The 14,282-nt window shown below is 30.0% G+C and overlaps 3 protein-coding genes across 4 annotated transcripts in view; all 3 read right to left on the bottom strand.

Moving 5' to 3' along the window:
• LOC141656802 (jasmonate-induced protein homolog) overlaps positions 1–3,303 on the bottom strand; it is a 38,405-nt gene extending 35,102 nt beyond the window's left edge. Inside the window, exons 1-3 of one of the 2 annotated variants that reach the window (XM_074463856.1) lie at positions 3,243–3,303; positions 2,339–2,661; positions 1,126–1,517 (exon numbers count right to left, since the gene is read on the bottom strand). In XM_074463856.1, the coding sequence (XP_074319957.1) occupies positions 1,317–1,517; positions 2,339–2,659 (522 nt within the window). In that variant the 5' untranslated portion in view covers positions 2,660–2,661; positions 3,243–3,303 and the 3' untranslated portion in view covers positions 1,126–1,316. Of the gene's footprint in view, positions 1–1,125; positions 1,518–2,338; positions 2,662–3,242 lie in introns of those variants that run through there. The other variant, XM_074463855.1, reaches the window with a different exon arrangement.
• Positions 1–14,282, bottom strand: part of LOC141656799 (jasmonate-induced protein homolog) — a 239,665-nt gene that overhangs the window by 199,314 nt on the left and 26,069 nt on the right. The window lies entirely within an intron of this gene.
• On the bottom strand, positions 6,138–8,143 carry LOC141656805 (jasmonate-induced protein homolog). Its single transcript, XM_074463860.1, has 3 exons — positions 8,007–8,143; positions 7,097–7,419; positions 6,138–6,561 (listed from the first exon to the last, which is right to left on the bottom strand). Exons 2-3 carry the CDS (start codon positions 7,406–7,408, stop codon positions 6,370–6,372), a joined length of 504 nt encoding a protein of 167 aa, XP_074319961.1. The 5' UTR covers positions 7,409–7,419; positions 8,007–8,143; the 3' UTR covers positions 6,138–6,369.

The raw sequence follows: 14,282 nt of genomic DNA, 5'->3' as shown, positions 1-14,282 counted from the left end.
AAAATATTTATGTTTTATAAAACAATTGAATATATTTTCTAAATTTGTTTACAAAGCTTTTCAAAATGAAAATATATATAGTTTTGTAATTTTTTTTTTCTAAATTGAGAAACCCTAAAAAGATGTGTGACTAATTTTTACTATCTAATGATTTTCTTAGGTAATAGAGCCATATTCCAATAAAAATAACGATTTACTCAAAAAAAGCATAAAATAAAGTTATAATTTTTTTGGAATTTAAAATATTATTTGGTTTACATTTGAAAAATAATTCCGATGCTTTTTTAAATAACATAATCTATTTGACCTTTTGTTGTATGAGAAAATGAATTTATTGTGAGACTTTGATAAGATGTTTTTTTCACTTTTTGTAAGTTAAGGGGCATAAATGATTAAACACTCAATTTTAAATTTAAGGGATCGAATTTTACAAGTGGAGAAATTAAAGGGGCTAGATTACTACTTTTGCGAGTTCGTATGTGATAATTTTACATAAACTAATAAGATCTTATTGTGATAATATTTGTCATTAATGGAGTAAGTTGAACTGAATAGTTGAATTGAATATAGAAAAGTAATAAGGAAGGAGGAGGTCATTAAAAACCAACAATTGAGAGCTTGAAGCCAGCAAAGCATCCAACCCACTAAGATGAATACCATTGTCTGGCTTAAGGACCTTCTTAGCTTAAAATCTCTTAGAATCTTCTTTATTTTCGCCTCTATTCTAATTGAGTGTTAGAGTCGTTTTAATAAATAAATAAAGACGCTAATAAATAAGACTTGGTGTAAGTGAGAAACTGCTTTGAATTTTGTATAAATTTTTACGGAGTAACAAACAACTTCTTTCGATAAAATTTATCCCCTTAATAAACTCGATTTGTGATATTTTGGATATTCTAATTGTATTTTGTTAGTTGTTGTTGTTTTTTTTTTTTTTTTTTTTTTTTTTTTTTTTTTTTAATGTTATTACAACATTGGAATTTATTAGGGGAAAATCCTTGAAAGGCAATTAATAATTAATCTAAGGATCTAATCGAGCATCAGCTTCCACATTGCAAATTATCGTTTTTTTATTGCATCATTACTTACTAAATATATGATAATTTAAATAGACAAAAGAAAAAGTTCAATACCATAATTATTATTCCATTTAATAATTTATTTAAGCTTCATAATAGGTAGTAGTAGTATAAGCAACCAGTGTACATGCACCGCAAGCTAACATAAAGGCTTAGATCACACAGTAATGTTATGACCCGTTATTATTACAATACGCGTTATATATGGATCCGAGCGAGAACTATAGGTCCATGGCTTCAACGGACAAGTTTAAAGTCCGCAATAAGAGTAGCAAATGTTGGGACTAAGTCATCGATGTTACCATCAGCATAGGTCTTGGTAGCTTGGTCTGTGAAAGTGTTAGAAGGTAAGGCATTGTCCAAGTCATCGATGGCTTCTTGAATTTCATCGAAGCTCAAGCGGTCAATGAATTTTTTTGGGCCACATAAAACATGTACCTACATAAAAATCAAGAACAAAATGATTCATCATCGTATCATCACCCACTATAAACACTAAAAAAAATGCGCTCTTTGCTAGTAAATTTCGAGACCAAATCACAAATCCGTGAAGGTTTGGCAATCGACTGTGTCACGAAACTTGCGACGAAGTGGTTTGACGGGTTTTGCTTCAGAAAATTGTGACGGATCTTGCGATGATTTTTTTTTTTTTTTTTGCGACTAAATTAAATTCGTTTTTTTATCAATTTCCGTCGCAAAATAATTGTTTTTACAGTCTTTAATTTCTTTGGAAGAATTTCACTCACTTCTTGTGCTTTATTAGTGAACTTTTTCTTTGTTGTTTGAATTTTTGAATTGGAATTTATAATAAGGGTATTTGTGAAAGCGGGTTGGGCCAAAAAATGGAGTTGACAAGAAAAAGTGGAAAATGAAAAATAAAAGAAAAGTTTTTTTTTTTTTTAGATATTCACAGCAAAAAAACGCTTTTTTTTGGACGGAACTAATACATTAATATTAAAAAGAACAAGTTCAATTACATCACAGGGGCGGGTAGGGATTAAGGACCGTACAAGTCGAGAAAAAAATCCAAAGTGCATAAGTCTATTAGAAAAGATGGGGCATGATTTCAAATAAAAAAGTACGTTTTGCGACGCACTATTCCGTAGCAAAATAGAGTCATTTCCGACAAGGTTATGTGAAAATCGTTGTCGTCACAAATGGCCTTTTGCGACGAATTTACCCTTGTTTGTGATGCAATATGGTTGTAGGTAACATCACTTTTTTTTTTTTGTAGTGAAAAAAAAAATGTTCATACATACCCTGTTAGGAGGTGATTTGTTGTCAGCAAGTGCATGCCATGCTAAAACCCACGAACAGTCCATGCCTACCGCATTTCTCCCAGTATACACTACAACACCTTTAGAACCAAAATAGTTTTCATTCAAGTGGGTAAGTATGACCTTGGAATTGGGAGGGATTGTTTCAGGAAATGGGTTAGCAGGAATGCCTGACCAACTATGAGATCTATCTAAAGTCATCGCGAAATGGGTCATGTTAGAGATGGTGGCTTTGATGCCATTTTGAGCATGTGTAACTGTCTTGTCGCATACCGTGCCATTCTGCTCTTGCATCGTTGCCATACCTAATTTAAAGATAAAATCATACATCACATATTAATAAGTTCGAATAATCTTTCTTTCAACTTTCGAAAGTACTAAAAAATCAAATGGCATTTTGTTATTACTCCCTCCGTCTCTAAATACCTTCTAAAATATTGAAAATTGTACGATTTAAGACTTAATTAAATGTCAAAAATAAAAATACCCGTTTCAAGATAATAAATATATAATAGGGCAAGTATGTGATATTTATGTATGTACTAATACTTACAGAAATTAAGAAAACACAATTAATTGAACCGTACGAAATATTGTAGTAAATATACAATAAAGTAAAAGGTATATATGAAATAATCAGGAAATTGAAACTTATTTTAAAAGAGTAAGTCTCTTGTAAAATAAATTTACGATAAAACATTGTAAAACTATTAACAAACTACTTTGATGTTCTTATTAGCCAATCATCCTACTTAGTGGAGGTTACTAGAGTGGGGTAATTATGTAAAGTAACCGACCGTTTTACAATAACCGTTGTGTGCAACCGATGTATACAAGTATTATTAATTTTAAAGATAAAAAGGTATACAAGCAAATGATTTCTTACCTTGAAAATTGAGAAGATATGTATAATGATTTAAACGTTATGCCTGGCTTGCATGCATTAACCATACGGCCACCGTAGTCGTTTATATAATGTCCTGGTTCTCGTTGACGTGAGATAACGCAAGTGGAAATTACTCCTTCTAACCCGGTTATTTGTTGTCCTATTTCATTATTAGGTGTCTTGGTCATTTGTTGTCCTTTCTATTTTAAGAATGAACTTCATGGAAAATTTAATCATTCACACTCAATTTGGTTCACTTGTCATTTAGTAATTGGTTCCTTCCTCTTTGCTTGATCTTTGTGCCAAAATCAAGAAAAACAATTGACCGGGACGGAGGGACCAGCATATATTCCAATTTGCACTAGGGTACGAATTTTCAATCCACTCCTTTAGAACACGAATCTTTAATTCTTTTCTTTTAAAATATGAAAAACTTTGTGGAGGAATTTGCCACCTTTGATTTATGCTTCGCCGACTAGTTGAACAGTAATGTTGTGAAGGTCTGCAGTGACGATGTCAATCCATATAATAAAAATGATTTTTCAAATTGTATTATTTGAAGGTGTTGGATGAATTATTTAATAATCTGGTTGGTTCTTCTGAATAGATTAAACTAAAGAATGGTCGCAATACTCTTTTTTCCATTGAATATGACTTTTTTCCAATGAGTCTTTCCTAGTATTCTAGTAAGATTTTTAGCAAGGTAGTATAATTATAAGCGCATTAATACGCTATAGCGATGATCATTATTATAATTGTTGGGATGACAATTGTCTATATAATGTTATATCATCACCTATTGTGAAGAAATAAATTATTTTCCATCACAATTGCGGAATCATTATTTGAAAGTTCAAGATCGAAAGTCATCATGAATGACTATATCCAGATTGTAAGTTTTGAAGAAATCATCTTACTATAAAAGCTGAAGCATTTAGAATGCTCCTATTGGTCCCTGATTTCTAGGGAAGAAAAATTCTTTTATTTCAAAGAGATCACACGTTCTATGAATAACAATTAATTACACACTTTCTACAAAAATATCATTGTTATACCCAAAAAATAAAATAAAATATTTAAAAATATGAGAAAAATATAATACTGTGAAAGAAAAATATAATACTTCGTATGAAACAAAAAATAATGAGTCAAATAATTGAATAAATACATTTATAATACAAGAAAAAAAAAATTAAATCCCCAATTTTATCGCTCTCACTCTTTTGCCTTCATCTTTAATCGCTTCATTTTCAACACTTACGATCTCCTAATTTTCATAACTTTTAATATTCTCTTTTTGTTATTAAGGAAAGGCAGGAGTGGAAGTGAAGAATTTTAAAAAGAGATGATGAGTTGAGATGATTTTTTTTGGTGGCTATGACTATGAGTTGAGATGTGAGGCGTCTGACTAACAAAAATAAGAGTAATATAGTGGGTGGGTGAGAGCCTGGGGGTTGAGAGGTGGATAATAAAAATATAAAATAGGGTTAAGGTTGTTGTTATTTATATATATGGGTAACTAAATATTTGGATAACCCATATTTGATCATGAATATTTGGGCTTACGGGGTGGGGTGGGCAAATTAACCAGTTGACCACAATTCAAATTTGAGGACATGGAAAATATATGGGTTGATGACAAATAAGATTAGGATGGACATTCAGTTTACGAGGGTGGGCAGACTATATTACAACTAATTTAAAACAACTAATTTAAATAAAACAACCTATGCAAGACGTTTTAAGTTAAGACGATTTTAATTAAGATCAATTGTATGAGTTGTATGGATTCAGCCTTATGAGAAAAGTTTTGTCGACCGTTTTGCATGGTCCAATGAATGTATTATTGAGCGAATGATTTCATGTTATTTGACTTTATGTACATGTACGTATATGACTTTTTTTATTTGAAATATTTATAATTATATTAGATATTTTTTTATTATTCATAATTTTCTAATTTTGTTGATTTATATTGTTTAGAATTAGAAAGTAAACAGTTTATGCCTTTTTTTATTATAACAAATTTAATAAAGAAACCCGTGCAAATTGCATGCACGGGTCTAACAAAATCTCAAAATAACAATACATTTATAATACATAATATTTTGCTTAAAATTAATGAAAATGAAATTTTAAACACGTCTAATTATCGTACTAACTAACATATTTCTTATGTCATAGTAAAAAAATTAACCCCGTGCATTTTTTTGCTCGGGATTAAAACTAGTATGATATTGAAACTAAGGGGTCATTTGGTTCAAAAAGACATAATAGAATGTAATGGAGTTTGATAATAGGAGGGTATGTGGTTCTAAATCCATACTTATTTAATATTATTTGGTTCACCAAAAATTTGTGGAAGGAGGGAATAGAGTTTGATTTTAAGGGAGGAGGGTGGGATATGAGATTCTAAGCGGTTTTGGGGACTGAGAAATTACGTCAAAGCATGGCTCAGTTCAAGGTATATCGCAGTAATCATCAGGAAGGGTAGGCACACATTATACTCCTTTTCTTTATACATGGTTTTGTCCCACTGGTGATTCATGGAACGGTTTAAACGATGAACATTGTTAGGAGAATAAGGTATTCTTGTTTCCTTCATTTGTATTTTTTCACGGGGTTTTTCTAGGAAAGTTTTTAACGAGACATTTTCTTCAGTAATGAACATCCAATGTAATTGAATTGCCTTGAGAATCTTGTAGCTCGACTCGTACTTTGAGTTTTATGAGTTTATGTAAGGATGGTAGTGTTGACTCGTACTTTGGCCTCGCAAATTATCCATCTTATTGCATCATGTACTTAGTAATTAGGCTCGCAAATTATCCATCTTATTGCATCATGTACTTAGTAATTAGGCTCGCAAATTATCCATCTTATTGCATCATGTACTTAGTAATTAGGCTCGGATATTAGCATATATGATAGTTGAATAGACAAAAGAAGAAGTTCAATATCATAATTATTATCCCATTTAATGATTTATTTAAGCTTCATAATAGGTAGTAGTATAAGCAACCAGTGTACATGCACCGCAAGCTAAGATAAAGGCTTAGATCACACGGTAATGTTATGACCTTTTATTATTACAATATACTTTATATGGATAATTTATATGTCCATGGCTTCATGGGACAAGTTTGAAGTCTGCGACAAGAGTAGCTTGGTCTGGGACCAAGTCATGGATGACACCATCAACAGAGGTCTTGATAGCTTGGTCAGTGAAAGTATCACTAGGGTAGGCTTTGTCCAACGCTTCCTGAATTTGATCCAAGGTCATTTTGGCAATGATTTGTTTTGGGCCACATATGACATATACCTACGTTAAAACCAGGTATAAAAAATTAGAATATTTGTGAAAAATAAATTGCAACCTAACAAAATGGTTGATCAACTTATCATCAACCACTATAAACAGTAGTACAGTACTAAAAATACGCGACGAAATCACAAACATCAAAAAGAGGTTTCACAATTGACAGTGTGTTTTCGACGAAAGTAATTTTTTTCCGACACAGTAGAATTTCCCTACAAAAAATAAGGGATATTCATCGCAAAAAAAAAAATGGAGTTGCCGAAAAAAAAAAAAAAGTGGCCTATTCATCGCAAAAAAAAAAAAAAAAAAAAAAAAAAAAAAAAAAAAGTTTCCAATAACCTATTCCATAGTAAAAAAAAAAAAAAAAAAAAAAAAAAAAAAAAAGTCATTTGCGACAAGGTGGTGGAAAAAAAATCATTGTCGTTCAAATGGCCTTTTGCGACGAATTTACCCTTGTTTGCGATGGAATATGGCTATAGCTAACATTACATTTTTTTTTGTAGTGAAAGAAGTGAAAAAAAAATATATTGATATTTACCTTGTTGGAAGGTAAGGGTGGTGTGTTGTTAATAGGTGCATGCCATGCCAAAACCCACGAACAGTCCAACCCTGTTGCACTTCTGCCATTATACACCACAACGCCCTTGGAACCCAAAAGGTTATCCTTCAAGTGGGTAAAGTTGGCACTAAAATTGGGATAAACTGTTTCCGGAAATGGGTAAGCTGGAATTCCTGCCCAACTATGAGATCTACCTAAAGTCATCTCGCGATGGGTGTTGTTGTTCATGGTGGCTTGGGTTCCATTTTGTGGCTGCCTAACTACGCCATTCTGCACTTGCATCGTTGCCATACCTAACTTTGCTGATAAAAGCAAACACATAAATACATACAACATATTTATAAGTGGAAATCATCTTTATTTCAAAGGTAATAAAAAAATCAAATGACAATATGTTACTCCTTTCACTCCATTCTTTTTTATGACAACAGAACGCAGAGCCGCTATTTTTAGTGTGCACTGAGTAAATTCCCGAATATGCGTAGCTAAATTAATTGTGCACTTTCTATATTTGGTATGCTAAATGAGTAGACTTTTTTTCTTGATTAAAGAGGTAGAGTTGTAATTTCATCCGTATATCTTAAAATCTTTTCAAAATGAAAAGTAGGATAATAAAAATGGAATTAATAGAATACTCTCTCCGTCCCGGTCATTTTTTTACCTTTGGTTTTGGTATAACAAAAGATGTAGGAAAGAGGAGGGAGTCAATAATTAGATGACAAGTAGATTTTATTTGGTGTGGAGGATAAAATTGCTCAATAAAGGCATTTAAAGACAAAAAGGTAAATAATTTACTAAAACACCCAAAATAAAATAGATAATAAACCAATGACCGAAACGGAAGGAGTATTATATAATGATAAGTATCTTGCACCAAAACTATTCTTACCTTGAAAATTGAGAAGATTATGTATAATGATTTAAACGCTATGTCTGGCTTGCACCAACCATAAGGCCATCGAAGTCAGTTTATATAATGTCCTGGTTTTTATCGACTAGTAATAACGCATATTGAAAAGTAGACTCATATTCCAATTTACACTGTTATATATAGTATTTCTTTCGTCCCGGTCAATTGTTTTCTTTAAACTTTGGCACAAGTTCAAGAAAAGAGGAGGGGATCAATTACTAAATGACAAGTGAACCAAATCGTGTGTAAATGATCAAATTGCTTATCAAGTTCATTTTTAAAATAGAAAGGACAACAATTAAATAAAACACCCCAAAACAGAATAGGACAACAAATGACAAAATAATTTTAATATAAAAATACTTTACGCGATTTACCCAACCGAATTTCAAAGCCTGACTCAAGTGAGGGAATTTTTCCAACACACAAGTAAGTCTCTTGTAAACGGTCTCACATGAATATATTGGGAGGCAAATTATTAAAACAATGTGATTATACGTTACAGTTATTGTGAGACCGTTTCATAAAAGAATAAGTCCCAACACAATGGGTAAGAATTTTCCATCTCCTCCTTTATAACAAGAATCATATTCTTGTTTTTTTTTGAAAGTATGAAAAGCTTTGTAGGGGAATTTGTCACCTTTGGTTTATGCTCTGCCAATTATCCCTGCGGTGGAACACACGCGATGTTCAAAAGGTAATTGATGAAATTAAAATTACTCCCAATTTAAAATTATATTTAGCCTCATTTTACATTTTTTTTGGGTAATAAAAAAGACTATGGAAAAAAAAATTGCGTCACTTGTTATTTTTTCTTCTTTTTCTAGACGGAAATAGCATAGATTAAATTAAAAAACACAAAGTTCGAGTACATCACGGGGTCTTGTCAGAGTAAGTGACGTACAAAACTATACAAATATCCGTATATTAATTTGATAATGGAGTTAAGAATTTTGTCTCCTATATTTACAATAGTATGATATATTTTTTTTTGTAGTTACTAAACATCTTTTTAGAAATCATTAATTTTAATAAGAAGGCGAAAAGAATTGGGAGGAGAAGGGTTTTCTTTTTCCGAAACAATGATATTCGTTTATAGAACGAAAGGTTTAAAGTACGAATATCTGGTCAAATTTAATTTCGTTTCAATTCGATTTTGACAGGGGTTATTTATTAGACACCTTAATCGGGTTGTCCTATTTTCAGTCGGTGATAATTGAGTCGGGTCAATAGTCGATCAAGCGAGTTTTGAGCCATAGTTTAGGGGTTAATGATTTTCCTCAACGTTTATTATAATTTTTTATTCAAACATTTTACCTTAAATTCGTGCAACTAAAAAAACAATTAATGAGAAAACTCATAACTAGGCGTTCTCTTACAAGGAACAAAACTTCTTCGGTGCTTGTCAATTGGTTGAGCTAGACGTGTTCAAGTGTATTAGATGACTTTTCCTCGTATAATAAAAGCAATGAGTTAATGGTATGCCCAAAAATAAATCTTGCTTTACCAAACTTTGTACAAAAAATAAATCTTGCCTTGATCATAGCATGAACACCTACAACATATGTATGATGAGTATAGCTACTAACTAAAAGAGCTGATCAGTAATAAGTAAACTCATCCATGCAAAATGAAATAGCTTTAAGAGTGGCCATATCTCCTCGGAGACGGAGCTCTTCCCAGTTCCGCTTGGCCATGGCCCGGGCCCGGGCGAAAGTCTAATACTTCACTTAACCGAAGACATTATTCTAGTAGGGTACTCCCTTGAAGAGGTTCATTGATTGACTTAAAATCTGACTAGTGTTTAAAAAGATTGAAAAAGTCTATGGATCCTTATGAGGGGGTGGTTTGAATTGAGTATCTACCACTTTTTCGACTATGATCGAATCTGGATTTGTATGATATTTATACTTTGAATTTATCGATTAAATTCAAGTAATACAAATATAACACAATATTAAAAATAATAAAATAAGCGATAAATAAACTTGTATAACGGATTTTTGAAGTGGTTCAGCTTCACACACCGAAACCTACGTCCACTATTCTCGATTAATTATTTTAGTACCTTTCCACGGATTACAAAATAATCAACCCCTTTTACAACTAACTATAGTTGTAATAATGATTATCGTTAAACACTCGACTTCCTCTCGTTAAAGAAAGTAATAAGAGTATCTCAAAGATTGTTCACAAAATTGAACGAATAAGAGATAAATTTATAACCACTAATCTCCTGAACGATACTTAACAATTGTTGACTTGAGTAACACGATTTTCCAAAAAGAAAATAAATCTTGCAATTAAAATCTCTTTAAAACAAAGGCAAAGTTATGGCCACAAATTAGAGATTTGGAAAAGTGATTTTTAATGTGTACCAATACCTATTTTTATACTAAAGATAAACAAGAGTTGGCTGTATACTATATTTTGTATAAAAAATACGTATATGATAAACTTTAAGCAAAAGTGATCTTTTAGTAACTTGGTCATACTCAATCTCTAACATCCTATGGTCAATAAGATGTGTTTAATTTTGAGAAACCAATAGATATTAACCACTAAAAGCTAGAATATAAAAGTAAGGCAATTTGAGTCAAACTCAATTTGTTGAATCTTACATAAAAGATGAAGCATGATTCACTTGAGGACAAATTGTACTATCATACATTACACATGATAGACAAAGAGATAAGTGGGTGAATAAGCTCAAATTGTTCATAATACAATTCTTTATCCTACGTAAAAACCAAATACTCCCTCCTATTCACAATAAACTTCCCTATTTTCTTTTCCGTCTATCCACAATAACTTCCCTATTTCCTTTTTTGGTAAGTGTTTGTGTGGTTCAAATTTAATTGTATGGTGGGTAGTGTATTTTTGTGGTCCAAATTTAATTATATGGTGGGGTAGTGTGTTTATTTAATATTTGTGCCAAAATTAAATGGGAGGTTTATTGTAAATAGGAGGGAGTAATAAGAATCCCAAGTCAATCTCAAATATAAGAACTCGTATGTTGTTTAAATTAAATTAGGACATGGTCAACCTCTATTATTACTTTGAAAATATAAACTTGACTTTAAAAATAAAAACACACTAGGTAGTATCCCGCGCTTCGCGCGGCCTGTTTTAAAATTTTATTATTATAATTGAAGAAAAATAATATAATTCATATATAATCTTTAATATTTTTACCTATAAATAAAAATAAATTAATTTTTTTTCCTCAAATTTTTTTTTTAGGTTTAAGTTCAGTGTTTTAAAATAAAATACATATAATTTTAATTAAAACTAATACTAAGTTATAGTTAATTACGCAAGATCAACGTTTTACAAAAAAACTTGTAACTGATCAAATACCACATTAATTAAAATAAAATTTATTCGAATAATGCAACAATCAACATTAAGGTATCAAATTATATCATTTCACAATACGTTATATTCCAAATCATTTAAAATATTTGTTCAAAACGATGTGAATATAATTTTATGCAATTTTTAATTTTGTATGTATAACGTTTGATACTTATGTATCAAACATATATGACCCAAACTAAACTTATTCAAATGTTTTGGTTGTGTCTTACATGTGCTATGTGTCAAACATATCTATAAGAAATTTGCACCTTCTGTTTTTTCAACACTATATATAACGATTCTTAAGAGTTTACCGTAAATAAAATAGGTTGAACTTTCTCAAATATCATTTTTATAGTGTAACATATAAAATTTTTAAATAAAAGTAATATCTAGTTAGTCATAACTAATGTTTTATTCTTGACGTATACATATTTAACTAAAGATATTAAAGGAAAATGTAATATGTATTCTACTTTTTCATGTTGTTTATATAATAGGGTTTTTCTACATGATACCCTTGTATTTATTCGAATTCTACGTGATACCCCTCACTTTTCAAAAATACCTGTGATACCCCTAAACATGATAAAAACATCTTAAAATCCCCAAAATGTTCTAATCCGCCTCTTTAAAATGTTTAATTTATACATTTTTTATTGATTTTTTGGTAATATTTTGTCATGTCATTAACATAAACATCGTCTACTAAATTATAAACATATTTTCTTTTACAAAATCTAACATATTAAAAACGTGATTTTTAGTAGATTGGGTATTTTTAGAACTTAGGGATACCACTTATATTTTTAAAAATATAGGGGTACCACGTAAAATGCGAAGAAACACGGGGTACCACGTAGAAAACCCTATATAATATTATATTACTTAATAATCATTACTTTTTTTTTAATTATATATTCAAACCCACTCGTGATCCCTGTGTACATACATACTCGTTATCAGAGTATTTAAACCTCTCAAAATCTTATATCTATTCATTTTGACGCAATATAATTTTTTCGTTCCCACACTATAAAAACTTATATCTTAGTAGCTTTTTTAAAGTTTTGTTTTTAATTAATACAATGACTCTTCAAAATATATTTTTCTTAATAAAATTAATGGTCTAAGTTTTATAACTTTCTCAAAACGTTTTTTTACGTAAATGTAAAACATTGTAAGATACTCACTTTAATCATCTCTACATATCAAAATATGTTAATAAATATAATGAAAATTATACTCGATTGAAAGCATTTTTCGCAATAAACGTTTTTACTTACAATTTAGAATTTTTATCAAAATAATTTTTTAATAAATTTAGAATCAAATCAACGTAATTATTTAATGTAATTTTATAATAAAATTTATTACATTATAATTAATATTTACTGAGATTTATGCTGCATTTATTATGTTCATATTAAATGATTAGCTGTAATAAATGCTTGTCATTAAGGTTGTATGGGACACATGGCGCATCCACAACGTTTCAACCCAATTATATATATATATATATATATATATATATATATATATATATATATATATATATATATAAGACTAAATATAATCTGTAAAAAAATAAAATAATTTTTTTTCGAAAATGTCGTGTTATGTTGCCACCCTAAGTTATAGTACAATCGACTATAACTTAGAGTATGAGTGTATCAAGTTATAATCGTTACAATTATAACTTGAGACGAACTCAAAACAATTATTAAATATCGTAAAGGAGAGACGAACTAACTACTGACTAATCTTCCTTGAAAATTCTTCAGTTGTAAGTTCCTTTCATCATCATGATCACGAACTCAAACCGCATTATCAAATCGTCATTTTGCAATTTGTAACATCGTTAATCTATAAAGACTAAACAAACAATTACGTGCAAATTTATTTAACATTTATTATATACTTGTCATCATCAAAACATAAAACGTATTTAAGACACGGTCCAACAGATATAAAAAAAAGTAGATTCATTGTTCTAATTTACACCATAGCGTAAGAATTTTTCATCACCTCCTTTAAACAAGAATCATATTCTTCATTTATTTTCTTTGTTTGTGATAGTCGTAAAAAAATGGGGACTCAAGTTAAATAGGAGAAAAAGGATTATACATCGGATGTATTACATCAGATTTCATATATATTTGTGTTTTTGTGTATTTTTTTCGAGCTTTATAAAGATTAAAAAATACATGTTAGTTTTTTTACGTCAAAACTCAAATTTGTCCGAGGTTATATTTAATGTTTTTGAGTTATATTGTAATTTTTTTTAGTTTTATGTTTAAAAGAATGAACTCAAAAACTTTCTAATAAAACTCATAATTTTTAAAACAAAACTCAAAAATTTTATCTTAATGCTCAAAAACTATATCATCTGATGTAATATATCAGATGTATAATTCACTTACTGGTTAAATAGCTAACACTTATTTTCTACATACTTTTGTAAGTGCAATACAGAGAGTTGTGCGATCATTAAACGTGGTAATCCCTCCATCCCGATCATTTGCTAACTTTGAAATTGGCACAAAGACCACGGAAAAAGTAAGAGACTATTTAAGATAGAACCGGGAATCAATACGAACTGAATATATAATACAGTGAACATGCATGAAAGCAAAATTGTTGTCCAAAGGAAAATGCTATAGCTAGCTGGTGGCTATTTGAATGTTCTTGAAAACTAAATAGAAAGATCATCATAGGCTTATAAATCATCTATGTTCCTAGTTATATCATAAAGCTCGGTTTTATCCTCTTTTTAACAGGATATATATTGTTTTGTTTCATGGTGTGATAGTTTATGCATATGTATTTTCTTTTCTAATGAAATGCAATGATTATTTTTGAAAAAAAAAAATGCTACATCACAACATTATTTAT

Source organism: Silene latifolia, chromosome 5 (genome assembly GCF_048544455.1).
Source record: "Silene latifolia isolate original U9 population chromosome 5, ASM4854445v1, whole genome shotgun sequence".
NCBI lineage: Eukaryota > Viridiplantae > Streptophyta > Magnoliopsida > Caryophyllales > Caryophyllaceae > Silene > Silene latifolia.
This window is presented reverse-complemented; position numbering and strand designations above follow the sequence as displayed.

Excerpts from the sequence above, each read along its gene's own strand:
- LOC141656805 (XM_074463860.1), bottom strand. The coding sequence starts at position 7,408 with ATGGCAACGATGCAAGTGCAGAATGGCGTAGTTAGGCAGCCACAAAAT. Across the intron at positions 6,562-7,096 it reads CACCCTTACCTTCCAACAAG|GTATATGTCATATGTGGCCC; the intron begins GTAAATATCAAT and ends GTTTTAACGTAG.